The sequence below is a fragment of the Penicillium atrosanguineum genome (genome assembly GCF_028827265.1).
Source record: "Penicillium atrosanguineum strain IBT 20685 chromosome Unknown utg000007l_segment0_segment0, whole genome shotgun sequence".
NCBI classification, from domain to species: Eukaryota; Fungi; Ascomycota; class Eurotiomycetes; order Eurotiales; family Aspergillaceae; genus Penicillium; species Penicillium atrosanguineum.
The window spans coordinates 1,191,395-1,217,763 of NW_026623139.1; the positions used below are offsets into that span (position 1 = coordinate 1,191,395).

The following is a 26,369-nucleotide window of genomic DNA, read 5'->3' on the forward strand; positions in this document are numbered from 1 at the left end:
GCCAAGAGCCAGCTATGTAGGTCGATAGTGCTTAATTTTGAGTCATGATCACCTTTTCTAGATGTTAGACTTTCAAAGTAGATGTCTCCGTGCTAAGAACGGATGGAAAATACCTTTGTTTTAGTGACATAGAGGGTAAAAAGTATCGGGTACGTGATTGATGACGGAGGCCAGAGTGTGTGTTGTGTGTACTGAAGACATCAAACCTGGTGGCTGGCTGCAGGCAGTGTATTCGTGTATTGTGTATTACTCCAAATTTGGGTGGTGCCCACGCGACTCGGGGCAGCAAAAACGCGGTAATTACATCCTCGGCGTGCCTATTGCCACATCCCCGCTAAATCATTTTTGCTCCATCCAAACCCAAGCGAAATCGAAACTCGATCTCTCTTCTCGACCTTGTTCGTCTGGCGCTCGCATTCTGCATTTCCCTCTTTACAAACCTACCTCGATTGACTAGCGTCTCAGCTGTCATCCCACAACACCAACTTTTCTTCTATCCTCTCGTGTCTTGCGTCGCATCCCCGTCCGCATCACACAACCCACATCCGCCACAGAAACTCTCGCGACGAACTGTTTCATATTCGGTTGTTTTGAGGAGTATCATTATCGTACCCCAACAACCTACCTTCCATAATGCCTACACCACTTCCTTCGAGCTTCGCGTCAGCCGCCGCTGGCAACACCCAAGACCCCAGTAGGAGAGGGGATGGAGGTGCCGGTGGAGAATGGTATGCAATCGTGCCCTGTCTTCTCACTTTACCCCCCCCCCCCCCATGCCCGCGTGCCCCGGTGTCCAGCTCGACCGACTCGCTCTGGACCTTCCGGTTGCCTTGTTGATACTCAATCCACTCAATGAGAGATATCCGATTCTAACCTTGAACTAGGTCCCGCACTCGCATGAACGGAGCCACTCAAACCTTCCGACGCCCATCTGTCGCTACCAACCCGTCTCACACCCGGGAGGGTAGCCAGCCTGCATCTGCCTCGACGCTTACCTCCGGAGCCTACATGCCTCCCCACATGAGCTCAAATACTACGTCTAGCGCCATGCGGAACGGGGAAGCCCGATACTCCAAGGATCAACTCCTGGAAATGTACAGGGCACAGCGGGAGTCCGGGTCCTTGGGTAAGAACGTGGAGGATTACTTTGTGGCCGACTGGGATCCTCACATGGTGACACCCCCCGTGAATGGGGCGTGGGGGAAGCGGGATGACCAAAAGACCTCCGCGGGGCCTGAAGTGTGCTGGGATCACGGTGGCCAGGCAGAGCCGCTTGGCTTGACTGATATGTCTGATGGAGAGAAAGAGGTGCGTCATTCTTCTAATTTCCACGAGCTGTGCTTTTATGCTAAATCTCTGCAGTTGTTTTCCGCCTCGGTCAATTCGCCTCTCAAGCCGCCGCCCACGAACGCCTCGAAAGAAAATACTGCTTCAGGAACCGGTGGTCGCAAAGGGTCTATTTCCTACACCCAGGGTCACATTAATAACTACAATACCTCTTCCCCGAACGCCGCCCGTCCGGGCGTCCGACGCCGAGAGACTGGCGATTCCGTCGGCAATCCTATGTCTCCTACCGGTTCGAACCCCCGATTTTTCCGCGACGAAGCAAACACTTCCACTCCTCCCCCGGCTCTGTTGCGTCGTAAGACCGACTTCCGAGACTCCAAAGCGGACGAAAAAGTGAAGGAGGGCGGACCAGATGCTGCTTCCCCCTTCGGTTCCTTGAAACGCAGCTCTACCAACCCTCTGAATACAGCCGTAGGTGGACCCAACTCTCCTTGGGGAGCTGCGTCCGCCTCTCAAAGTGCCAATTTTTCTCCCATGGGCGCATTTGGAGCTTTCTCACTCGGATCGAATGCCGCCGCGCAAACACCCACGACCGAGAAGAAGGCCGGATTTGGAAGCCTTAGAGGCGAGAGTAGGTTCAAAGGCCTGCTTTCCAAGGACAGCTCGGAGGATATTGCGGGGTCTGCTAGGGACAAGGCTCTGGGCAACCTTGAGCGTCTTGCTGAGGATGAGGCACACTCGCGCTCGCAGTCTCCATGGGGAGATGCGCTTAAGACCCGTGCTTCTCGGAGCGAAACCAATCCATTTGATGAGCCTCGCAGTGGGAGTGCTGCCCTCGGCGGGTCTCAGGATGTTGAGGTACCGTCCCAGGCAGACCTTGGTTTCGGTGCATTCGGCATGACATCGAGCATTCCCGGTTTCCGGGAGCTGATGCAGAGCCATGAGAACTCGCGAAACCCTACTCCTAGCCTTCTCCAGGGGCATGAGCCGACTAGTCCGACCAATACGAACCCCTATCAAAGTCCGCACGGTGATAAAACCGCAGTGGATGCGGATGATGTGGACACTGATGGATCTGATATTCAGCAGCCCCAGCACCCTGGCCTGCGGGGCTTGCGTGACCCTGGCAATCCATTCGGCTCCATGAAACGAGTCGGATCAGGCATGGATCTGCCTACGATCGACCGCAGCCAAAACTCGAGTGTCAACGCTAATCGAAATTATCCCGGTCTGGGAAGCCTGGGTGGTCTCTCTGGCTTGGGCGGCCCTTCTGCGTGGTCTTCGGGCGGTGCTATCGGGACCCCCACTCGCGAGCGTTCGGCTTTCGGTGCATTCGCGGATCCCATCTTCGGATCGATGGGTGGCGATCTTCAGTCTCCAAGCCTGTCTGCGCTTGGTGGCGGCGGCTTCTTTAGCCCGCATGCCGGTATTTCCGGCACCGCGAGCATTGGTAGGTCTAGCAAATTGGGCGCGCTTTTCTCTGGAATGCAAGACGATCAAAGCCGCCCTGAGTCCGTGGGTATGGACGATATTATGAGACAAGACCCGGCTCATGGATTGGACGGATCGGCTAGTAAGCCCGGATCGAACTCGGCCTCTCAAACACCCGTTTCGGCCGTTGGTTCTCTCCCTATGAACCATGATATTACTGGTACCCAGACTCCAGGTGGCACTGTTCCTTCCGCCCAGCAGCGGACCATGGTCATGCCCGATCGGATGCGCTGGATCTACCGTGATCCGCAAGGAAACATTCAAGGGCCTTGGACTGGACTTGAGATGCACGATTGGTTCAAAGCTGGATTTTTCAGTCCTGAATTGCAGATCAAGAAGCAAGAGGACATCGAGTTCGAACCGCTCGCGCAGTTGGTCCGACGCATTGGGAACTCGCGTGAGCCATTCCTTGTCCCTCAAATTGGCATCCCTCACGGACCGGAACCCAATGGTCCTCAGTGGACCGGTGCCATACCCACCGGCTCTGCTCAACCTCCATTCCCCGGCAGTTTCCCCAGCTTCGGCACGACTTTGACAGCCGAGCAGCAGAATGCACTTGAGCGTCGTAAGCAGGAAGAACAGTATCTGATGGCTCGCCAGAAGGAGCATCTCGCTCAACAGCAGGCTTTCATGAAGCAGGTGCACCCTGGTGCTCCGGCATCTGCCCAACCTCCACTTCAGCACCAGTCAAGTGCCCATAGCCTTCACAGTCAGCCTAGCTTTGGCAGCATCGCCTCTCCTGGCGCGTATCAGCCTTCTCCTATTCAGGCACCAGGCCAAGGGCAGCAGCAGCCCCAGCAAGTCCCAGGGTTCTTTGACGCCGCTGGACCGCTCAGACAAAGTGGGCTCTCGGGTACCACCCCCGGGATATTAGGAACCGATATCGGTAACCAAGATCAGCTCGCTGCTCTTGTTGACCGTCTGAATGTAGGTCGGCAGGATCCGTTTGCTTTCGGTGGGGCTGCGTTCTCCGGCCGTCAGCCCGATAACTTCCTCCACGCCCAACAAGTTGCATCGATGCTCCAGGATCGAGCCCAGCTGCAGGAAGAACAGGAGCAATCTGATAAGAATAACTCAGATGATCTCTTTGCTCAGCAGGCTCGCGAAGAGCGACTTCGTCAGTTCAACGCCCTACGAGCCCAGGAAGGTGACATGGTGCGCACCGCGGAAGGTCTCCCAACTCACCCCGCTGCTGTGTCCATGCAGCTCGAAGCTGAGGCTGCTGCCACAAGCTCGGAGATCGCAGCAGAGATGCTTGCCTCTGAGCCCGAAATGTCTGAGCCCGCGCTCACTCTATCACAGCAGGTTCATAAGGCTGCCTCTGCCCAGCGCCAGCAGCAGCAGCAGGAGCAGGAGGAACAGGCACCCGAGTCGGTTTGGGGAAACAAATTGGACCGTGCTATGCCTCAGCCTTTCCCTCCCCCTCCCTCTGCCTCGCCTTTGCCGGCACCTGCGGCCCAGCGTAACCGCCAGAACGTCGCCGATGCTCTCGCCGCTGGCTCTCGGTCCCAAACCCAAACTCCCATTGATGCGCCTGCCACATCCGTTGCTCCTTGGGCCAAGGATACCCATGAGGTGCCCAAGGGACCTTCTCTGAAGGAAATCCAGGAGGCCGAGGCTCGTACAGCTGCCCAACGTGAGGAAGTCGCCGCGGCCGCTCGTCGTGCCCAGCTGCTCGCCGAGCAAGAACGTCTCAGCCAGGCTCAGGCCCAGGTTGTTCCTGGTCTCCCCTCGTCGGCCAACTGGGCCAGCGCTGGATCGCCTGGTCTCCCTACCGTGACCACTGGCTCCGCCTGGAGCACCAAGACCCAGCCTACTCCTACCACCACTGCCACTAAAAAGACCCTCGCTCAGATCCAAAAGGAAGAAGAGGCTCGCAAGCAGCGCCTGGCCGCTGCCACTGCCGCCGCTGCCGCAACTGCGACACCTAGCCCTCCCGCGTCTGCTAGCAAGCGCTATGCTGATCTCGCCAGCAAGGCTCCTGCTCCTTCCGCTGCCACTGCCGCCCCCACTGTTTCCGGTGCCTGGACTACTGTCGGTGCTGGTGGCAAGGCTAAGGCCCTGCCTGTTGCACCTCTTGGCCCCCGCTCTTCCAGTGGAACGGTCCCTGTGGCACCCGCTGCTGTCCCCAAGCCTCGCCCAGTTGTTGCTACCCGCGCTGTGACTGCGGGCAGCGTCCCCCAGTCAAACCCTAACCAGGCTGTTGAGGAGTTCTCCAAGTGGGCCAAGCTCATCCTTGGCAAGGGGTTGAACAGCAACATCAATGGTAAGTTACGACACCTTATCAAATAGTCAAGCGCGATACTAATGCTATGTATAGTTGACGATTTCGTCCAGCAGCTGCTGTTCCTGCCCGCCGAGGCTGAAATCATTTCCGACTCCGTGTACGCCAATTCTCAGACTATGGATGGCCGTCACTTTGCCGAGGAATTTATTCGCCGCCGCAAGCTAGCCGACAAGGGCGTTGTTGAGTCCGTCTCGCCCAGCGTTTTTGGCGAACAGAAGAACGGCGGTGGCTGGAGCGAGGTTGCCAAGAAGGGCTCGACCGCTAGCGCTACCCCCCAGACTCCCCGTGAAGAAGAAGCTGCTAGCGCTGCATTCAAGGTTGTCGCTCCCCGTAAAAAGGGCAAGCGGTAAATGCGCATTGTCAACTGTGCTTTCGCTTTCCGATTCTTTCGAGGATTTCCGCGACATTGAATTGTTCTTATTTTGAGCCCTGCGATTCCCGATGTATTCAGATGGCGGAACTGACTCATTCGTGTACTATCATACGTCTTAAGCAGCCATTAACTGTATTTTTGCATTAAAAATATTTTCCTTGTTCAACGGAGCTTTTGGTCGGTACTCCTTGTATATATACTGGAACTTAGCAGAGCGGTTGAAGCCAATTTCAAGAGTGGACATGTCATGGTAATTAACTGATAATCTTCCCATCGACTGGCTGGCACAATCTATCCTGGCTACATACAAACATGTTTCCAAATCCTAGTAACCCTCATCATAAGGAACAGCACGGTTCTCCTTCACCCAAATCTGCTCCTGCTCACTCTTCCACGGCGGGGGAATCAACCCATTCACCTTCCACAATCTCCGCTCTGTCTCCCCGACATGATATTCCCAATCATACCCTTTATCCGCGATGTGAGGCTTCAAAACATTGTCGATCCGAGAAGTAGTGCGTCGGTACGCGGCATCCTCATTCGGTGCATGAATCGCGATATGGGTTATTACTATGCGGATAAAGGGCCGCCCGGTTGGAACCTTTCCCCCGACGAAGACCTCGCCTGTTGGAACCGGGACGAAGTTCACAACGACGTAGAAGGCTGGTAGGCCGAGTTGAGTATAAAATTCGGTGATGTCTTTGGCGAATGCTTCTTTGGAGGCCAAGTCCTCGAAGGTTCCTGCGGGATGGTAGATTTGCCAGAGAGGCATGTTGGAGTCTGATCGGTGGACTTTTGAGATGTAGTTTGTAGATTTTGAGATAGATATAGGACTCAATTGGAAGTGGAGACCTTGGGTGAATTGGATGAAAGGGCAGTTACATGGCGGCTAGAACTCCTTTATATGAGCCATTCTCATCATGACGGAAGAGGTTGAGGAACCCCGGTTGAGTAAACAATTGACTCTAAACGGAATAAGGTGTTTTTGGATTATTGATCGGTTGCCGTTGAAGGGTGAATTGATACATTTTCAAGTTGGCGGCTGTTGACACTATCAGTCCGATGGTAGAGTTCGAACTCGGCGTTAAGGGCCAAAGTATAAAGGCCGACAGGAACGCACTTGGAACCATTTCTAATCTGTTTCAGATGCGATCTTCAATTGACCCTCAATGCTTCGTGTTACATCTGCTGGCTTGTGCCTCTGTATGGGTGAACCCGAGTCAGACCAGCTTATCCAGCTGCCAGAGATAGCTATTTCTCAATCAGAGAATGGGAAGCGGCTGAGTGCTACTGAACTAGAAGAAAAAAAGCGAAATAGACTGGTTTACTTGTTGTATAGTACTAAATTGTCTACCGCTCGGTATGACCTGAACCGTGTGCAAATGCCACTCGTATAGTGGCCAGGAGAGGAGCCTAACAGGTATGTACAGAAGTAGCAATCTTTGACCGAAGATGAATCGCTGCAATATCTAGACTCGAACATTCCCTTACAAATACCAAAGAGTTTCTGGAAATGATGATGTCAAGACTTGGGTCGGCACGATCCAATGGAATGCCAAGATGCTTAGCAATCTAGGGCCGGTTTTTCGATTATTCAACAGCCCGAAAGCTACGGTGCTGATGAATAAACGTCGCCACGGCTCATGTCTTTACTGACGATTTGCCTATTTTTGCCTTACATCACTTGAGTTAAAACATCACTGATTCAATCCCTACAAACTTATTCAGTTATGGCTGAAGTGATGGCGGAAACGAAGCCTACTATTCCGGGGCCCCGCAAGCGCGGCCGTCCCCGAACCGTGACAGACGACCAGGACGTGCCAGAGGTGGGTGACCCATAAGAATATCGCAGGTGCACTAGCTCACTATGTCCAGAGACGTCGCAAGCAGCTCCGTGTCGCACAGCAAGCTTATCGCCGACGTAAAGAAAACACTATCAATGATCTACAGACCCGTGTGCAGGAGATGGAAGAGGGCATCGAGGAGATCAGCCAGTGCTTCCTGTCGTTCAGCAACCTGCTCATCCAAGAGGACTTACTTGCGCGATACCCGCGTATCGCGTCCGCACTTCAAAACATCACTCGGCAGTGTGTAGCACTCGCAAAACAGGGATGTGATGAAGACGAGAACCCCGCCCCAGTCGAACCTACATCTACTCCGAACAGCGACAGCCGCAAGAAGAGCGCTCCTCAAAATAATAATTTCAGCTTTGACTTGGATGCCCTGGAACCAGTTAACCTGTCTCTTCCGGACGAGTCCTTGCGATTCCCATTTAACACACGCCAATGGCCCGTGGCGCAACCTCTTACGCCGCCCTATCAAGAACAAGCCATACTTCCATTCGGAGTGGTATTGTCATCACCTCCCATGTCATTGTCTCCTCCAGTACAACAATTGCCGAGCCCCCCGCCAACTATATCCCCAGCCAGCCTCGTCAAAGAAGAGCGATGGACCCTTTCACAGCGCATTGTACGAGAGTGCTGCGAAAACGGATACCGGCTATTAGTAGACCAACCGGACAACGAAGCAAAGATCCAAGAGATTTTTGGCAAACCACTGACACTATCTGAGCGCGATCGTCTGATATCGGCGTTCTACATGGCCATGAACGACGATGTGATTGAGGCGATTGAGCTCAAGACCAAGGTGCTCAATCCGTTATATAACAAACGCGAGGATTTCTCTCCAGATATGCTTTCGCGGTCTTCAAGAACTTGGCAACTTGTTCTTGAATCCGGACCTGATGAATGGTTGGATGCAAGTGGCGTGCAGAGGTATCTGCAGCAAAGAGGGATTCACATCGACAGCAGCTCCCGACATTCTCCCCCGCGTATTGAGGCGCCATCAGAATTCAATCTTTCGACTTTCTTAAAAAGTAAGTTCTATAATGACTGTTCACCAGAGCTGGGCTAATTTGGCGACAGTTTTATCTCTCGATTGCATCTGTGTCGGCCCTGGACCGGCATTCCGCAAGGCAGGTGTCGAGCAAGCATTACAGTTGGCCACATCGCATAATCCATGGGACTTCATGTATCCCAAGTTTATGACTTGAGCTTCTATGTTGAACTTCTATAATTTGTAATTAATTAATCACTGTTTGACATCGTCATTGATCCCAAGCTCCCCCTCAAATCGCAGCAACGCCTCCTTTTCAACCCATGCAATGTAACTCCACAGATCCCACCAAAGACCCGCATCATGGAACCGTAACCCAAACGCTTGTTCTATGCATAGGCTAGGAAACACGGTCTCGCACGACGGACCATCACTCGAGTCATCTACAGCAACGTAGATCGAAGCATTGATCAGCTGCATGGGGTTCATTGGAACCTTTCAGATAGCAGATATAGCTATCTTCGAGTCCAGCGCATGTCACCCCAATTGCGAGAAGAGTTCCTGCGAGATTGCGATGGCTTTGGAAGCTAAGCACAAGCAGCATCAGCATCAGCATCAGCATCAGCATCAGCATCAGCATCAACCCAGCCGCAGCATTCCTGCTGCCGAGGGCCGGGCCAACGGTAGCCTTCTCGGGGGTTGGATTGGTAATACCAAAAGCACCTGTGACTGGCCCATTGTTAGTCCGTTGGCAAACTCTTGGAAATAGTCTTTGACTCCCATTCGACAGGGCGGACCTGCCAGATTACGGCGGTTGAGATTACCCTGAGACTTTGTTTGAACTGTTCCGCTCGCAAGGATATGTTGGTGAGTTGAAGTCGTCTCCTCACTTCTTCGATGGAGAGATACAGAAACCGCAAATGCCGCGGTTGAGAAACATCAGATCTGGCGGGTGGAAATTAGATTTATCCGATCTCCCCAAGAGCTATGAACACAGTGTCTCCGACCGACCGGAGGAGAGATTGTTTCGCACGCCCTTCGACACGGTCCAGGTGGATCTTCAGCAAGATAGCCTCGGCATTCATTGGCATTCATTGGCTCGGGAACTGAGGTGACTCAACCATGGATGACAGAACAACAATGTCCGTGTCGTGCCCCTCTTGATACCTGTAAGAGATCAGACCTCAATTTCCCAAGACTCACTCGCTCATCACCGCGCCTATAAAAGAAAAAAAAAAAAACAAGTGCATCACTGCATCTCTGGAAAACCCCCGCTTGACAGCTTAAGCAGTCTTTAAAGCCCTTCATCTTACTTATGGCTAATGAACTGACTCCATTCGGGAAACCGATGCTGAAGCATTGGCTGTTTGCCCCTTCATACAAGAACCTGAATAACGGTCTGTACCTTAGCCCTCCATGTCATTCACCATCTGACACGACTACCAGGTTCCTTCGGCGCACACCCCGCCGCCGTTCGTGATGCCCAGCGGGCCTTTATAGACCAGGCGGATGGGCGTCCAGACCCGTACATCCGGGCCCTCCACGCGGGACACCTTGAGAAGGCGCGTGTCGCCGTCGCGGAGGTTCTCAATGCTCCGAAAGATGAATGTGTGTTCGTGAAGAACGCGACCACCGGCGTCGCAACAGTGATGTACAACTTAAATTTCCAGTCTGGAGAGGCCGTCGTATACTTTGAGCCTGTCTACGGAGCCGTGGAAAAGGGCATTGTCTCCTTGCAAGAGCACTCGAATCTTCAATCTCGGAAGGTGCACTTCCAGTTCCCCATCACCGAGGACGAGCTCGAGAGTCGGTTCCGGGAAGTTGTCCGGAAGACTCGCGAGGAGGGTCTTAAGGTTCGTGCTGCTGTCTTCGATACCATCGTCAGTAACCCTGGATGTCGCTTCCCCTTTGAGCGGTTCATTGCCATCTGTCGCGAAGAAGGCATTCTAAGTGTGATCGATGGCGCCCATGGCATTGGACAAATCCCACTTGACTTGAATAAGTTGCAGCCGGACTTCTTGGTTTCTAACTGTCACAAGTACGATACATTCCCCTGCTGGTTCGGGCATTGAGATTTCAAAGACTGACTTTCCTCAGGTGGCTCTACACTCCTCGCAGCTGCGCCGTTCTCTATGTCCCCAAACGCAACCAGCACTTCATGCGTACCACTCTTCCCACGTCATGGGGCTTCATCTCCGACCTCTCGTCCCCTGAAACCCCACGATCGCTTCTTGATGATCCAAACGCGGTCAAGGAAAAGACTCCATTTGAAGGACTGTTCGAATTCGTCGCAACTAGCGATGACTCCGCTTATATCTGTGTGCCAGCCGCGCTGAAGTTCCGCAAGGAAGTCTGCGGCGGAGAAGACGCTGTCATGTCCTATTGCATTAACCTCGCCATCGAAGCCGCCGACGTAGTCGCAAATATCCTCGGAACAGACGTGCTCCAGGAGCCGGACCTGAAGCCCGGAGAAGTCAGCAATATGCGCCAATGTGCCCTGGCAACGGTGCGCTTGCCTATTGCTGTTTCTGATGAGCCTGTTGCAGGTGCAACTGTGACGATTTCACCAAATGAGGCCCCTGGTGTCTTTTCGTGGATCCAAACGACCCTGATGACAGAGCATGATACATTCGTCCCTGTCTTCCGACATGGCCCGTGGCTGTGGACTCGTCTGAGTGCTCAGACTTTCTTGGATAAGAGTGACTTTGAGTGGTTGGGAGGTATCCTGCGTGACCTTTGCGAACAGGTCGCGAAGAAGGAAGGCAAGTGGACTGCAACTTTGGCTGTTCATTAACTGTCCATCACGTACTTTGAATGCATTGATTGCTAGAATTGTCTCTACACCACGTACTTTGTGTACTTTGTGAAACCGTCTCTTAATCGTGTCTCAAGATCGAGACCCGTATAACTATCTTCGTCCTGCAATAGTTCTAGGTTTGTGCGCAAATGATAGAAACTCAAGTCAATCGAGGGTTCTTGATTCTATTGGTGCGCGCCCTCGACGTGCTTCATCACGCCATCAAGAGTCTGAGTAGCCAAAGATCACCTCATCTCGAGAACACGAGTGCGGGGCAACTGGGACCCTTTATATCGTGCCCACTGTCCCCAAGGTACCTGGAGTAGATTCATTTAATTTAACTGAAACCAGTATACAACATGTCTGTCGCCAAAGAAGTCGAAGTTGCCAACGCGAAGTATGCCGCGTCCTTCACCAAGGGAGATCTAGCTCTTCCCCCGCAACGGTAGGTGATTTATTTTTTTTATTTATTTATTTATTTATCGCTGTATTTTTGAACAGATCAGAAGCGCTGAATTAGCTTATCAGGAAAGTCGCCATAGTGGCCTGTATGGACGCGCGTCTTGGTAAATCGTCTACATTATATCCTTAGACCGGACCATGAGCCAGCTGCTGACAAGACTAGATCCTGCTCGAGTCCTGGGCCTCGAAGAAGGCGACGCCCACGTCATCCGCAACGCCGGCGGTCGAGTGACCGATGCCCTACGCAGCATCATAATCTCACAACAGCTTCTCGGAACCCGTGAAATCATTATCGTGCATCATGTATGTAGAAAACCCCTCGCTAGAAGAAATCACTCGACCGATGGGTTATACTGACACTCTTAGACTGATTGTGGAATGCTGACCTTCACCGACGAGGTAATCCGCGGCAAGATCCGCGCTGACCTGCATCAGAATGTGGATCACATTGCCTTCCTGCCGTTTGGGGATCTGAAGCAGAGCGTTCTTGATGATGTGAAGTCGTTGAAGGAAAGTCCGTTGGTTTTGGATGTCCCTATTACGGGTTATTTGTATGAGGTTGAGACGGGGAAGATTGTGAAGGTTTAGATGATTGGATATATGGCTTCAGGCGATCATGCAAATAAGCTTGCATAACTTGATTCTTCAAAGTCCTATGTACTGTAGACTTTTCTGGCCCTGAATGAATCTTTCGACTCCCGGAGCCCTTCATCAAGGGGTCTTGTTGAGCTTCGTAAATCTGTCCGACAGATAGTCTTGCCCACTTAATTGGACCAACTTAGAGATAGCTTACAAAGGGGTTTCTTGACGTGGCTGTACATATCCAACATCAACAATGGTTTATACTGAGCCATGACTTAATGCTCGCTCTGTAGACACCCACGTAGTAGAGAATCCATTGCATGGAATGAGTGGGAATATGTACACTGACTGAAAGAAACCCCATGGAAAACCAGCCACGAGAGATAAGACTTGCACCTGTCCAAGAGACTAAGAGAAACGAAAGAAAGGGGTATGGATGAGAAACGAGCGCTAAAACAACCTGAATCGCCAGAAAAAAAAAAAAAAAAAAAAAAAAACCAAAGAAAAACAAATAAAAACAACAGAAAGGCGGCCTGTAATCAAAATTCCCGGTAATATGCGCAAGTCTGCATGTCGTCAAACGTCTATCTTACTCGTTATTGCCTCCAAACCGGCTCCATACCCAACCTGTGATTCCTCCGCGTTCACTGCGACTGCCTCGACTACCCCGGCTTCCGCGTCTGTTGCGGGGTTCGCTGGATTCAGGCGTTGGGGATTGCGGAGTTGATCTAGACCCGGATGATCGACTACTGTGCATGGAAAAAGGTGAACTGCGCCGTCTTCTTCGTCCAGATGAAGATGCCTCCGGACTATCCTGGATAACGACTGGGTTTTCACTGGAGCCTTCGCCCGTGCTTGTGAAACAGGGTTCTGTCAGCTCTGACAAGTCTCAGTCCGGTGCGTTGTTAAGGCACTTACCATCCAGCCGAATTGATGCTCCGTCGGCAGTGTGGGCAGGTATTATGCTGGCTCAGCCACGCTTCGATGCAGCTGTAGTGGAACCAGTGCGTGCAGGGAAGCACGGTCACTTCCGTGCCGACTTCCACGGCGTCCATACAGATCGAGCACTCCGCCTTCCCGTCAGATCCCAGCATTTCCTGGTCGACTTTCTTCGTGGGTAGTGATCTGATTGCGGACTCGGATGCCGGTGGCGGCGCAGTTCCAGCGTTGTTGTGGTCGATCAACTGCGAGATGACCCGGTCGAGCTCTTCTTGGGAATAGACCGCATCGCCGTTTCGGTCCATATTTAGTAACGCTGAGAGCATGGCGAGCGGGTTCGGCCCTGCGACGCCGCGGGCACCATGTCGACCTTGCCGTCTCTGTGCGCCATAGTCGGTCTGGAAGGCCTGGAGGAGACTAGGAGATATTGAATTAGTCGGATGTAATAAGTAGGGAGGTAGGAAGCCATACTCGGCTAGAGAGCCCACTGGGGGAGCTGTCGGTTGTGCTCTATCGGCATCGCGGGGATGTAGTCCTTCAGGCTCCGCGGGATCATCAGAATCGGCATTCAACCAATTTGACGAATGCGCCATGAACGGGTCGTCGAGGCCCGGGCTCCTAGATCCGTGGGGATTGTGGGGATCATATGTCTCCGATAGACCTCGAAATATTGTGTTCAAGCTCTCGAACATCATCGGAAGCATGGGGTTGGGAGGAGCGTTCGCGGTGGATTGTGGCGAGGAGTAACCCCCACCGATGGTAGTGCTGCTAAAGGTAAAACGGCCATCGGGCGACCTGTAGGTGTGTTGAGAGTATCCGGGAGAGCCTGAATCCATTAAGTCGAAAGGCCGAGGTCCAGCCGTTTCCTCACTACCCCAAGGCCGGTGATCTGCCCACGGATTGATAGGTGGTGTACGGGGTTCAGGTTCAAGTTCTGGAGGGGGAGTATCTGGGTCTGGAGGGATTTCAATCTATGGAGGTTAGCTATCGCAAACAAAGAATGGGGAACAAAGAACGCGTACGATCTCTGTGAAGTCAGACTCGCAGTGCGGACAGGTTAAACCACTGTCGGCTCTTGACCAGACCCCTCCACAGGCATGGCAAAACATGCGATCTCCGGTATCAGCCATGGCATGAAGAATGGTGGTAGATAAGGGGGGTCAAGACGAGACTAAATCGGCGGATGCGCGGAACAGTCACGAGTACATGGCCTTATCGGCGGGGGGCAACTACACGCAACTTAGGACTGAGGACTTCGGACTTGGACGCCTCGTTCAGGGGGCTCCGGTTAAAAGATAGGTGAATCGGAGGCGAAATCAGACGTGTAATAATGTATAAAGTAATGTAGGCGATGACGTCGGAACCGGTTGCCTTCTACTAGGACGATAGCGCAAGATTTAAGGTCGAGAGTGCCCATGCATATTCAACTGAAAAACCCGTTACAATCGTCAGTATACTGCAGGTCTCATGGCATGCACCCCAAAAATAGCAACACGGTGTTTTAGGCAGCGTCGTTAATCTTGGAATCGGAGGTTTAGCGATGCAAGGTGGCAATGTAAAGTGGGATGTTGGAATAAAGAAGCGACCCGAAGAGAAAGAGAGAAAAATGAACACGTCCAGGTCATTCATTTCGTAGTGAACAAAGATCAGTACCTATGTACGGGGCTGAGAAAGCCATAGAGACAAAGAAACGCCGACAATGCGGAAGCCGAGGCTGATAAGTAAAGCTTCAGACAGTAGAAATTATACAAGGTCGATGCAAGGACGGTTCCGGCTGTGCCATAGCCCTTGCAGACGCCATTCCTCCCAACGCTCACCGTCTTCTGGTTCCCTTGAAAATCAAACTGCCAACAACTCCCGCGGCGACCGCTAAGCCTCCTACGATCGCGATGCCCATCAGCCCTTCCTTGGCAACCTTGTCATTGATGAGCGACCCCAGACTGGCCGCCTGCAGGTTGGCCGGTTCCTTCTCAAGGAGCAAGTCGTTGTATCGTCGGGCCTCGCCGTAGTTGCCCAGCTTGTAGTTGCCCAGCCCCAGATAGTATAGACATTCTCGTCGGCGTTCCGGGGCTCCGCGGAAGATCTCTGACAAAAGACGAACACCTTCTTGCTGGTCGGGTCGCTCGTTCGATTTGATTAGGCCCTGTTAAAGGATTCTCCGCAAGTGCGGAGACCACTGGTCAGCATGAGTTCCCATGTATAGCCCGAGAGTCATAGGTTCCATACCCAGGCAAAGTTGAACTTGGTTTGGATGCCAACATAGTCGCCTTCTTTCTCGTATTGAGCACGCAGCACTTGGAGCTCAGCGGGCTTCAGCGGACTAGATCGGGGCGAGTTAGTTCGCAATCTTCAAGGGGGCGAGGACGAGCGTGCCACGGGGCAACGGACCTTTCCGCATCTGCGGCATCTGCGACAGAGGCACCGAGTCAGTGAAGGGTTCGTAACATGAAGGGAATAAACCCGGTATGGAACTCACAAGGAAGATTAGACATGGTAGATGGAATGGTGGAGTAGGAAAGATGGACGAAAAGCTGGAGGCAGACGTCACTTGCGGAGAAACCAACATGTGGCGGTGCCTGGTGGCAGTTGCGGCAGCAACAATCAAAACACCCGTTTTGTCCCGCTTCACTCTTCTCAACTACGCCCAACATGTTGCTCGACGAGGATCCTGGTACTGTACGTGCTCATTTGATTCCTGATGACTGACTTCAACTAATCGGTTCTCACAGCTCATCCACCACACGGTCGGCAACTTCAATATCCACCCGGACAAACAAGCTGTCACGCGCATCAATGACTCGCTAGCCACACTCCAGCAGTCGCGCGACCTGCGCATTCGAGAGGCCGAATCCTCACTGCGCAAACTTGGTCGCCAGCTCAACTCTGTGAACGCCCAACACGAAGAGGCCGTGGCAGTGCACGACTCCAGCAAACATGCCGAAGAAATCGTGCAGCTGGACACCAAGAAATTCCGAATCGCCAAGGCAGCCACCGAACTCGAGGTCGAAAGCGAGCGCCTAGAAAGTGAGCTGGAGATGCTCAAGGAGAAGCTGGCAGATCTGGAATCACAGGGTCTCGAGGGTGATGAGACCACGCGGCGTGAGCGCGAGGCGGATGACGCGACAATGTGAGTCGCGCAGCTTGAGCGCAGGATTCTACTTACTAATTATCTTACAGACTGCGACTTAAGATCTTCCGTTCTTTGGGCGTCGATATTGAGCCTGATGAGGCCGGAAACTTCAACCGGGCGGTTATTCGCAATAGTCGCAAGGGTGATGTGCATGTCGTCAACATCGATCCCAAGTTCTCCCGCTTTTTCTACGCCAACTACTTTTGGTCCACGATGCAGGGTTGATCAGGACCGGTACATGAAATTTTGTTTGTGGAGTTTCCGGTGGATCTTTGATTGGAGTTGTTATACCCTTGAAGCTTTGTTCTAATGTTATGATTATGCCACTTTGAATCCTTTACCTCGCTCTACCTGGGTCTCCTTTCAAATATCATCAATGCCTTTGTAGTTCATGCAGGACCTTTGTCTGATCCGATTTAGACACAACGCCATCTGGTTCAGAGTTTGGGTGCCCATCGGGGAAGCTATTCTCCACAGCATCCAGGAGAACATCCTTCTCAATATCGGACACTTTCGTTCCCCACGATGCGACCCATCGATCCTCAAAACGAAGCAAGTCCTGCTCAATCTGGTCCATATGTGGAACATCATCCCCATTCCAAGTCAGAGCGACCTCTTTCGTAACAGCTCCCGACTCAGAATCCACAATGCCATACCTCGTCTCCACCCTAAGAGGTCCCAACCCAAGCCCCTCAGCCCGTGCATTCCAAAGCGCCTGCCTCAAAGTTCCATCCCGCTCCATCATCATCCAGATTAACGGATACGAGCTCCGCGCCAGCGCGTCCCGAACACCCTTAGTTGCCTCGCGCGGGCTAACCAGCACACCTGCCGTCAGGTCCGTGCGCCATCCGACAGGCGCCTGGCGGAACGTACCTTCGAGCTCGCGCACCAGGTTCGGCCCGAGCTTGCTTTTGAGTGCCTTGCACTGAACCAGTACGCGAACTGCCCGTTCCCGCTCCCGCTCCGGTAGGTGCCAGGTGCCTACTAGGTCGATGCCGGCGTCGTCGCGGCCACCGATCCGCTCGAGGGAGAGCGCATAGCGTCGTAGGCTTTGGAGAACGGTGTATTCGTAGTGTGTGCCTACGTAGACGGTGCTTGTTTCGGGGAGGGATATGTGTTTGGCGTAGGAAAGGAAGGTGGTTAGGTCGGTGTGGTTTTGGGTTGATGTTGGGGGTGCGGAAGGCAGCTTAAAGAGCCGCCGGGTGAAGGGTGTCAGGTCATTGTTGATTTGTGAGCTGGAGAATGCTCGGTAGAGGTTTATCAGCCTGGAATATTTGAGGGGGAATCCGGCAGCGAAGCCATGGCGCGGGCGCAGATGTCGCATCGAGTGGTGTCGAGGTGAAAGAGCGTGCCTTCACCGCATTGGAGCTTCTCTCCGCATTCGCATTTCCGGCGCATCTTGGCCTCTCGACGTCGCATCCTCCGCCTCTCTCCCCTCTACAATCCCAAGCATTTAGATCGCCCATCATGGCGGATATCCTCACTCAGCTACAGACATGCCTTGACCAGGTAGGCCTTCCTAGCTTACGACAATTCGACTATGATCAAATCTGACAAAAACAGCTTGCAACTCAATTCTACGCAACGCTCGGCTATCTCACAACATACCATGACAATTCACCTGCTATTCCACCTCCAAATGTTCCCGATGCCGCACCGGCCCTAGCCAGGATCTCCAAGAACACATCCACTCCTCCCATCCCCGCCTCCGTCGCGGCAGGAACAGCAGGCGGCGGCGCAGCACAAACATCGCCAATCCCTCCCCCCACGCAACAACCCGGCACAACGGCAGAAGGAGGCGAATTCGAAGGAGATCCGGATCTTCCACCTCAGCCTGACTCACCCCGCACATTCGCAGCTCGTCAGCGCGAGCTGGCCCGCGATCTCATTATCAAAGAGCAACAAATCGAGTACCTGATCTCTGTGCTCCCCGGCATCGGTGCCTCAGAGGCCGAGCAGGAATCAAGGATTCGGGAGCTAGAGACGCAGCTACGAGATGTCGAGAAGGAGCGCATGGCCAAGGCTCAGGAATTGCAGAAACTGCGGGGCAGGTTGGAGAGTGTTCTCGGTGCTGTTTCGGTCGGGATTTACGGTGATAAGGAATACCTGGAGTGAATGGAGAGCGTTGGCTGATTGCATTGCGAGGGCTTCGGATACCCCGGATTTTTTTCATAAAGTTTCTTATAGCAGGGATGCAGGCGTTCTTCAGTTGGCTGTTTAGGCCGTTTAGATACCATCTCATAGACACAAAACCATGGAAATTGCAATTTTTTTCCTCTGCGGATCTGATTCAAAGTATAAAGTCATCATTATGCGTTACAATAATGTGAACTACGGAGTAGTTATCATTTCCATGCTTATATAGACTGGGCTTCCTCCTTATAATCACCGAGCAAGATTATCTCGCAGCCTGAGCTTTGTACATGTATATTGAATGGGCTGGTCAGCTCGCGTAGGCTGAACGAGGCGGCTACATCTCTTGCCATACAAGATAGTAGATGGATCTTAACCATTCTAGTCTTTTTTTCGCTACCCAAGTAGTATTGATGTATATCCCTAAATAGCCATACAAACAAATATCTTAAATCCAATATGGTTTGGGCATTTAGCCATAGCCATGACGATAGACCTTACTCTCGTGACCTTGGAGCTATAGCCAACCACAAATTTGTTGCTCTGCCTAACACGATCAAAGTGAAGCCTGGTCAGTGTAAATGGACAAATTATGGCCAGCTATGTCCAACGAGATGGGTTCCTCTGCGCCGCCACAACGATGATACAGATCATAATGGATATTGGATGCTAGATGACAGAGGTAGTCTTTTCAGAGGAGAAGACCATCGCTTATGTTGTCTCCCAGATAACGACGCACCCACAGGTGGCTAGTCCGACTTTAATCAAGGCGGTTGTGAAGCAAACTGTCCAGACGGGATGTCTGAGCTCGGCGGGACAAATCAAGGCTGCTCAAAGATTTGGCAAATACCAGGCCGCTTGTTGTACGAAAGGGAAGAAGAGCACTTCACTCTATGAAAACTATGAGTGGGGGCTTCTTTCGAGTGCGATCATCTAGCTATCCAGTTGCGAAATCTGGTCTCTTCCTCAAATTTTGCAATGGGAACGGAGGATCGCCTATGGTGGTGACTGGAAAACCAACGTCAATGAGTAGTCGAAGTATTGCTGTGATACTGATCATGAGAACATGACATTCCACGATTGCGAGTGGGAGGAAAAGTATAGCTCCACTGGGTACAATGCCATCCCATCAAAGCGGGATGGCATCATAAAAGTATGCTCTCGGATTGACAGTGAAACCAGATATCCTAGAGAGGCTATGAAAAAGGCCACATGGGCCGGTCGAGATTTGTAAAATGCCAAGCAATTGGTTCTGGGAAGCAGCTGGGGTATGTTTTTGTCGAATTGACCTCGTGAAAGTCGCGTGAAATATCTGTAACAACCAGCTCAAGGTCAATAGTATGGTCATATGCAACCGCAGACCACTATATCCAAATACCTCTGCGAACGCTATATACTCATAATAGATCCACCATTCGAAGATTCCTAGTTGTGGTCGACGTACGTAGCGAGAAGGGGGTAGGTTATTTATTGAGAGAGTGTGTGCACGGGATTTTCTAGAGGAAGGTAATATCGTATATAAGACGATAGTACTAGTAGAACAAGAGGTCGAGGGCGATTTCATAAAAATCGATTTTGAGAGGGAGCCAGAGCTATGTAGCTTATTCCAGAGGGGAGTATAAGTCGGACGGTTCACGGCTCGTCGAGGGAAGTAAGCAAAGCAATCAAGCGCCACTGGGCCCATGTGGTATCGTCTCCCTCCTCGGCCCGACATATACGCTAATAACGCGTGAATTACAATAACCTAGGGTTAGGGTATATCTAAATCAATTAGATCGATAGGGTAGAGTCGATTTAATTTGGTAGGGTCGTTTGTTCGGAATATAGGCTTTACTTATAGGATACCCCAAAATATATCGGTAATAATATTTCGATAATACCCGGTCTCTAGAAGCGAAAAAAGAGAAAAAGGAGTTAAGAACTACACTATAAGCCAGTATAGCATATTTTGAATGTAGAAAACTTCTAAATTAAGGAAAGGAAAGGAAAGAGAAGAGAGAGTGGGTAGCTACAAAACACTACCAATTAAGAGTAGCTCACCTGTCCTCGCACCATGCGTCAGTTTCGTTGCTTCGGCGGTTGCATACTGCGTAGATAGTAGAAGCGGCCCCACTGGCCTTTTGGGGGCTGAACCAAACACTTTATGCCGACTTCCTACCTCTTCTCTTTCCTTCCAACACCGCTTTGAACACACTCATACTTCAATATGGTTGAAAAAAACAGTGCGGCTGATCGTCCTCTACGAATTGGCACTCGTCGATCAAATCTAGCCGTCGTCCAGGCTGAGGGCATCCGCGCCAGTTTGCAAAAGATAGCGCCCGAACGGACATTTGAAATTGAAACCCTCCACACGCTGGGCGATAAAGACAAGTCCACGGCACTCTACGAATTCGGAGCAAAGTCCCTATGGACAAGCGAATTGGAAGAGAAACTCAATTCTGGCGAGATAGATGTTGTCGTCCATTGTTTGAAAGGTAGGCTACTTTTCCCCCCGCTTGAAAGCAAGTCTAATTACAGACCAGATATGCCAACTACACTCCCTGAATCGTGCGACCTCGCACCAATTCCACTTCGCGACGATCCTCGCGATGCATTGATCGTCAAAACTGGTCTGCCTTATACGAGCTTGCAGACTCTACCCGAAGGCGCAGTCGTCGGTACTTCATCAGTGCGACGCTCGGCGCAGCTTCGTCGCCTGTATCCCCATCTGCGCTTTGCAAATTTGCGCGGAAACGTCGAGACCCGTTTGGCGAAGGTTGATAATCCCGAAAGCGAGTATACATGTATGGTGATGTCTGCAGCTGGTCTTGAGCGCATTGGACTCAAGGATCGTATCAACCAGTACATGGGTTCCAAGGACGGAGGAATTCTACATGCGGTTGGTCAAGGAGCGCTTGGGCTGGAGATTCGCAAGGGCGATAGCGAGACTTTGGCGTTGGTTAGCAATTTGGCGGATCAATGGTCGACTCTTGCTTGTCTTGCGGAGCGGGCTCTTATGCGTACTCTTGAAGGAGGTTGTAGTGTTCCGATTGGTATTGAGACGGAATGGGTTGATCGGGCACAGTATCTTTTGAGGATTTCGGCAATTGTTGTTAGTCTTGACGGGTCTCAGAGTGTACAGGATTCTATTGATGTTACTGTACAGACCAACGAGGAGGCTACTGCGCTTGGACAGACATTGGCTGCGAGGCTTGTAAAAGGAGGTGCTGGTGACATTCTGAATTCTATCAATATCAACCGACCTGCTAAGGAGTGATTCAGTTGCGGTCTTTTGTATTATAGTGGAAATACCCCCCTCATGTTTTTAAATTACGCATCTTCTCTATTAAGCGATATCAAAATATCTACCTCGTCTCCGTTGAACTCAAGGTACCGTGCCTTGCATAAACTAGGCTTGCAAGTTAATCTCGAGTCACTGTCCAGATGTGTAAACACAAAGCTCTCTTATTTTAGAACCATCCTCAGTCTAGATAAAGCGCAGCTTGTGCACTCTAATTGCGGAAAAGCATCTTCTATAGAACAGGAACATGCGTGTACGGGCCATAAAGCATGAAGAGCAACCGGTGTATGTACGGGAAAAAAAAGCAGAAAATATGAAAAGGGAAAAAAAGCCCAACGCCTAAAAATATCAACCTCCATCCCCGGGTATCTAACGAAGTGAAGAGCAAGACCGCCATTGAACCCCCATCTGAAACCGAATTTGTATCCGAGGAAAAAAAAAAGCAAAAAAAGCAAATAGAACACCCCTGAGTTCGTAATGGGAAAACCTCAGCCAAATCATGGCAAGGGCTTGAAAGATATCCCCGAAAGAGTATAAAGTCGTGGGAATAAAAGACACGACTATTTGAATAGGCTGCGGTATTCCCGCATGCGTGCCTCCTGCACTTCGCGCTTGTCTAGCTTGCCGCGGTTCATGGACATGTCGGCGAGCTGCTGCTTCTTCTTTGCAAGCTCAAGGATCTTCTCTTCGATGCTGCCTTTCATGATGAATTGCACCGTTTCCACAGGGCGGTGCTGACCCAGCCGGTGAACTCGATCCACGGCCTGGGCAACCGCAGCAGGGTTATACTGGGGCTCCATGATAAATACCCGAGATGCCGAGGTCAGATTGAGACCAACACCACCAGCGCCGATAGTGACCAGAAGCATGGTAATTTCGTTATCTTTGGCGAAGGCCTCAAGTGCTTTTCCACGTGCTTGAAGAGTCATGGTACCGTCAAGACGTACGAATTTGCCGAGGCCCTTGTCACGGATTGCTATTTCAATCAAATCTAGATGCGAAGTCCAAGCTGAGAAGATGACACTCTTGATGGGAGGTTCACCGACCAGCAACTTGCTGTCATCTGCAATTCTTTGTAGATATTCAACAAGCGCAAGAGTCTTTGTATGAGGGCCTTCGTATTCGCCAAGCATTTTGTTTGTCTTCTTGACACTTCCTTGCACCTGTTGGTCTTCAATACCACCTGCAGTGATAGTGGCATAGTTCATTGGAATCCAACCATCACAAACCTGGCATTGGGCCTCCGACTCAGGAGTTGAATCAAAGACATTTTTCCAGCCCGCGAAACAGTCGGGGCAGAGAACACACCAACATGGTAGGTATATGGCCATCGGTGCATCGCGGTCCACAGCTCCTGCGCCGGTTAGAGGCTCAGACAAGGGATTATTGCAAATTTGGCAAGGCGGTACCCCATCTTGTCCCATAAGCATGAACATTTCATAAGCCTTCTTGTTCATCCCAGTCAGGCTGTCGTCAGTAGCACCCTCTTCCAAGTCGATCGCATCATGGACACTCATGCCCTTGATTCTTTCGCGCTCGTCAATATCAAGAAGTTCTTTTCCATGGGCGCTGATCTGTCGCAAAATCATCATGGCCTTAAGCACATGATGGTACATGCGGCCACCCATCTTCGTCTTACTTTCTCCTGCGATAACACGCATCATGACCTGTGATTCGTTACGGAAGAATTCATGCAGCTTATGCTCCTTCTCCGAGAATTCTAAGGTGATGATCTTGTCCTCCCGAGGCGGAAGGTCAATCCGGTCTTTGACACGGCGCAGCGTGAAAGAGTCCACCAGCACACGTAGGCTGGCCAGCACGGTGGGGTTGCCAGTCTTGAATGGGCTCAAGATGTGCTGACCAAAGCGGGCGCGGTCGTTGTAAGGAAAGAGATCCAAGAACTTGGTGACTGAGAGGAGATCCTCCAGGCGATTCTGGATGGGTGTACCTGTGACTGACCACCGACGTTGCGAGCAGAGATTGAGAATTGCCTTTGTCTGCTGAGCCCCTTGCTCACGGATAATATGTGCTTCATCCAAGACAATGCGGAACATATTCATTTTCTTCAAGGGGCTTCCACGCTTGGCGCCCCTGCCCGAGTATTCGCTGAGGATTGTGCTATACGTCGTGATCAAGAAATCATAGGTGGCAAGCTCATCCACATTGGTAATCCGATTTGTACCATGATAGACGTACCATGTGCAGGTCCTCGGTCTGACATGCTCTTTGATTTGAACCACCCAGTTATTGACAGCACTGAGTGGCACGACCAAGAGAGTAGTCTTGGTGTTGCGAATTCCTGGAGTTTGTCGAACGAGATGGCGGTCAGGCACCTGCCTTGTCCATTCTCGTGATTCTTTGAGCGAAGAAAGAGCCAAAGAAAGAATGCTTAGTGTCTTTCCTAGGCCCATCATGTCGGCCAAAAGACCGCCTAGGATCTGCGGAGGTTCCTGGTCAACGACGACGCCACTGATGATGTCCTTGTACCGTTTGCTTCCATTGGATTGTATTTCAACACGCCAAAGCGAATTGTTGTCCTCTTCTTTCGGTCCAAATGTGCGAGGCTTTTCTTTCTGCGTCATAAACCAGAGTGCTTGCTTTTGGTGGTGCAGAAGAGGTGTCTTCACTTGCGGGGGAGGCTCCATTGATGGTATGTCGGCAGTCACAAGTTGATCGAACATCTTCATGACGGCATCATTTACCTCCTCGGCCGTGCGAACTTCGAATCGCATACCTTGTCCTGGTCGGTCACGGGAGTTGTTGCTCGCTGCTGCAGCAGCCGCCAACGCCTGCCTTCGCTCTGCATGTGGGTTGAATAACGGCACGCCACTTTCTACGAATTGAGGTGTGCCCAGCCAGACATTCTTTTGACCCATATGGTTACCGATAAGCGCTGCGTGTCGTCGCTCGCCATAGAGAATAAGCGATACTCGGTAAATTCCCGATGTGGCACCCCAAATGACCTCCCCTGGAACCTTCTTGCGCATATCGAGGCGAGCGGTGATTTCCAGGGGCACACTCGGGGAGTCCAGCAAAGGACAGAGAGCTTGCGCGGTTTTCGCGTCAACCATGCCAAAGATTTTCTTGTTGGGATCCGCGACTTCGATGATAAAGTTGTTACGCTGTTGGCGTAGCACAAATAGTCTCATAGTGGGCCATGTATTTGCTTCATCTCCAAAAATGGGGTTAGCAAGCGGCTTTGGCACCAGACTCGCATTGACCATGGCGTTCTCAACCTTTCCGAAACATACTCGTTGGTTGCTCAAATCGTTGGACCCAGTAACTTGCAGATCGTCATCGTCATTTGAGACAGATGCCGTCAAGTCTACCACATCTGCCAGGGCGGCTGGCGGGGTTGGCTTGGCCTCGCCGTCTTTCATGAACTGGCCGAGACCGCTGTCACTTGAGATCGCAACCGGCCTTTTCGCGAAAGCATCCTTCCATTCTTCATCCTCCAGCTTCTGTTTCTTGACCAACGGCTGCTGTCTCCGCTGCTCCACGTCGTAGACGCCCTCGATCAGATTCCGTGGACGTGCATCATCGGCGTCGCTAATATCATGGTAGCTGCGCTTGGCATCACTTTCGTTGCCATCGTCGTTAACACTGGTGAACTGCACAGCTAGATCGGAGTCAGACTTGGGCGCGTGGCTCGGTGCGGGGCTCGAAGTTGCTGGAGTAGTCGCCATGGAGGGAATTCGAGATTCACTCTGGTAAGAGCGAAAAACAGGAACGGTCCCTGGAGGTGCAATATGTTGCGCAGAAGTGAGGGGAGATCGGTTCATATTCTGTTGAGACGCGCCTGCAGCAAGTAAGTCACACTGTCTAGTCGAGTCCAGGTCTATGGGATCGAGGGGAGTAGAAGTAAAGTTTCCACCTGGGGCTTGTGGCATTTTGTTCAAGGGTTGCATGTTTACTTGCTGAGGATCTTTGGGGAGAAGAGGGGAAGCAGGATCGTTACCATTGCTTTGGAGTCGCTTTTTATAGGCTTTGGGGTCCAGGAGCATCGCCGCCCGGGACTCCATGGCGCCTTGAATTTTGATATATGGCGCAAGGGAGGTTCCTTGACTCAGGTTGCGGTGATCGTATGGCGGAGGGAAAGTGATGAGCGTAGTGAGAGCGGCAGAATGAAGCGAGGTTTTGGAGAAAGTCCGGGTGACCAAGCAGACGTGAGCGGTTTCGACGCGTAGAGCGAATCTCGCGCGACATTTGAGTTGGGGAAGAGAGAGATATGAGCAGTCGGCACAGGGTGCGCCGGTGCTCTGATCTGGCCCGGGTATGCGCGAGATGTGAGATGAAGGTACTTGGGGTATCCTGTTATCTGGATTACTATCAATCAGTCTGCGTATGTAAGCGATCACGGGGTGGGGCATATGGGGTACAGTGGTCGGGGCCGGCAGAATCCTAGCTAACTATCTCTGTAGCTTATGCCTTGCCTATCATAACTGTAGAATTTAGATAAACTATTATTCAGCCAGCTTAGAAGGGCTAGCGGAAAAAAGGATTTGAGCTCATTTTCTTGGTCAGGTTGTATCGTGTTCAGGTGCAAATCAACTAGACGGAGCAGTGACGACACACAATTACCTCGTCGGATTTAGTGTGCGCAGCAGAAAAGTGAACAATCTACCACCAATATCCCCTAGGTAGGGTCGGATATTGATTTCAAGATTCCTGCACTTCTCCAGGTGGCCTTGAGATCGATAAATTACACAAAGACCTAGGTCGAATATCGATGATGTAGGGACGATGGTATCATGGAATTAAGTCTCGTCATAT

At 51.7% G+C, this 26,369-nt stretch overlaps 13 protein-coding genes across 13 annotated transcripts; 7 read left to right on the plus strand and 6 right to left on the minus strand.

Annotated features, from left to right (window-relative positions):
• Positions 1 to 633: 633 nt before the first annotated feature.
• N7443_008645 (GYF domain-containing protein) lies at positions 634 to 5,415 on the plus strand (the record flags this gene model as incomplete). The annotated part of the gene is made up of 4 exons (XM_056888701.1): positions 634 to 728; positions 885 to 1,308; positions 1,363 to 5,044; positions 5,099 to 5,415. 4 exons carry the CDS (start codon positions 634 to 636, stop codon positions 5,413 to 5,415), a joined length of 4,518 nt encoding a protein of 1,505 aa, XP_056738003.1.
• A 348-nt stretch (positions 5,416 to 5,763) lies between these two features.
• On the minus strand, positions 5,764 to 6,210 carry N7443_008646 (tautomerase family protein; the record flags this gene model as incomplete). Its single annotated transcript, XM_056888702.1, has 1 exon — positions 5,764 to 6,210. One exon carries the CDS (start codon positions 6,208 to 6,210, stop codon positions 5,764 to 5,766), a length of 447 nt encoding a protein of 148 aa, XP_056738004.1.
• A 958-nt stretch (positions 6,211 to 7,168) lies between these two features.
• Positions 7,169 to 8,490, plus strand: N7443_008647 (bZIP transcription factor; the record flags this gene model as incomplete). The annotated part of the gene is made up of 3 exons (XM_056888703.1): positions 7,169 to 7,264; positions 7,314 to 8,313; positions 8,363 to 8,490. 3 exons carry the CDS (start codon positions 7,169 to 7,171, stop codon positions 8,488 to 8,490), a joined length of 1,224 nt encoding a protein of 407 aa, XP_056738005.1.
• A 38-nt stretch (positions 8,491 to 8,528) lies between these two features.
• On the minus strand, positions 8,529 to 8,762 carry N7443_008648 (uncharacterized protein; the record flags this gene model as incomplete). Its single annotated transcript, XM_056888704.1, has 1 exon — positions 8,529 to 8,762. The coding sequence occupies one exon, from the start codon at positions 8,760 to 8,762 to the stop codon at positions 8,529 to 8,531; it is 234 nt and encodes a 77-aa protein (XP_056738006.1).
• Positions 8,763 to 9,588: 826 nt separating this feature from the next.
• Positions 9,589 to 11,067, plus strand: N7443_008649 (putative aminotransferase family protein (LolT); the record flags this gene model as incomplete). The annotated part of the gene is made up of 3 exons (XM_056888705.1): positions 9,589 to 9,670; positions 9,720 to 10,311; positions 10,371 to 11,067. 3 exons carry the CDS (start codon positions 9,589 to 9,591, stop codon positions 11,065 to 11,067), a joined length of 1,371 nt encoding a protein of 456 aa, XP_056738007.1.
• A 603-nt stretch (positions 11,068 to 11,670) lies between these two features.
• N7443_008650 (beta-class carbonic anhydrase) lies at positions 11,671 to 12,120 on the plus strand (the record flags this gene model as incomplete). Its single annotated transcript, XM_056888706.1, has 2 exons — positions 11,671 to 11,835; positions 11,899 to 12,120. The coding sequence occupies 2 exons, from the start codon at positions 11,671 to 11,673 to the stop codon at positions 12,118 to 12,120; spliced, it is 387 nt and encodes a 128-aa protein (XP_056738008.1).
• A 908-nt stretch (positions 12,121 to 13,028) lies between these two features.
• On the minus strand, positions 13,029 to 14,183 carry N7443_008651 (putative RING finger domain protein; the record flags this gene model as incomplete). The annotated part of the gene is made up of 3 exons (XM_056888707.1): positions 13,029 to 13,470; positions 13,525 to 14,024; positions 14,076 to 14,183. The coding sequence occupies 3 exons, from the start codon at positions 14,181 to 14,183 to the stop codon at positions 13,029 to 13,031; spliced, it is 1,050 nt and encodes a 349-aa protein (XP_056738009.1).
• A 683-nt stretch (positions 14,184 to 14,866) lies between these two features.
• On the minus strand, positions 14,867 to 15,545 carry N7443_008652 (mitochondrial fission 1 protein; the record flags this gene model as incomplete). Its single annotated transcript, XM_056888708.1, has 4 exons — positions 14,867 to 15,196; positions 15,280 to 15,400; positions 15,442 to 15,460; positions 15,530 to 15,545. 4 exons carry the CDS (start codon positions 15,543 to 15,545, stop codon positions 14,867 to 14,869), a joined length of 486 nt encoding a protein of 161 aa, XP_056738010.1.
• Positions 15,546 to 15,702: 157 nt separating this feature from the next.
• N7443_008653 (kinetochore Spc24 family protein) lies at positions 15,703 to 16,408 on the plus strand (the record flags this gene model as incomplete). Its single annotated transcript, XM_056888709.1, has 3 exons — positions 15,703 to 15,729; positions 15,783 to 16,180; positions 16,231 to 16,408. The coding sequence occupies 3 exons, from the start codon at positions 15,703 to 15,705 to the stop codon at positions 16,406 to 16,408; spliced, it is 603 nt and encodes a 200-aa protein (XP_056738011.1).
• Positions 16,409 to 16,556: 148 nt separating this feature from the next.
• On the minus strand, positions 16,557 to 17,507 carry N7443_008654 (uncharacterized protein; the record flags this gene model as incomplete). The annotated part of the gene is made up of 1 exon (XM_056888710.1): positions 16,557 to 17,507. The coding sequence occupies one exon, from the start codon at positions 17,505 to 17,507 to the stop codon at positions 16,557 to 16,559; it is 951 nt and encodes a 316-aa protein (XP_056738012.1).
• A 143-nt stretch (positions 17,508 to 17,650) lies between these two features.
• N7443_008655 (med21 domain-containing protein) lies at positions 17,651 to 18,298 on the plus strand (the record flags this gene model as incomplete). Its single annotated transcript, XM_056888711.1, has 2 exons — positions 17,651 to 17,692; positions 17,747 to 18,298. The coding sequence occupies 2 exons, from the start codon at positions 17,651 to 17,653 to the stop codon at positions 18,296 to 18,298; spliced, it is 594 nt and encodes a 197-aa protein (XP_056738013.1).
• Positions 18,299 to 20,522: 2,224 nt separating this feature from the next.
• Positions 20,523 to 21,572, plus strand: N7443_008656 (porphobilinogen deaminase; the record flags this gene model as incomplete). Its single annotated transcript, XM_056888712.1, has 1 exon — positions 20,523 to 21,572. One exon carries the CDS (start codon positions 20,523 to 20,525, stop codon positions 21,570 to 21,572), a length of 1,050 nt encoding a protein of 349 aa, XP_056738014.1.
• Positions 21,573 to 22,156: 584 nt separating this feature from the next.
• On the minus strand, positions 22,157 to 25,966 carry N7443_008657 (DEAD/DEAH box helicase; the record flags this gene model as incomplete). Its single annotated transcript, XM_056888713.1, has 1 exon — positions 22,157 to 25,966. The coding sequence occupies one exon, from the start codon at positions 25,964 to 25,966 to the stop codon at positions 22,157 to 22,159; it is 3,810 nt and encodes a 1,269-aa protein (XP_056738015.1).
• Between the last annotated feature and the right edge of the window lie 403 nt (positions 25,967 to 26,369).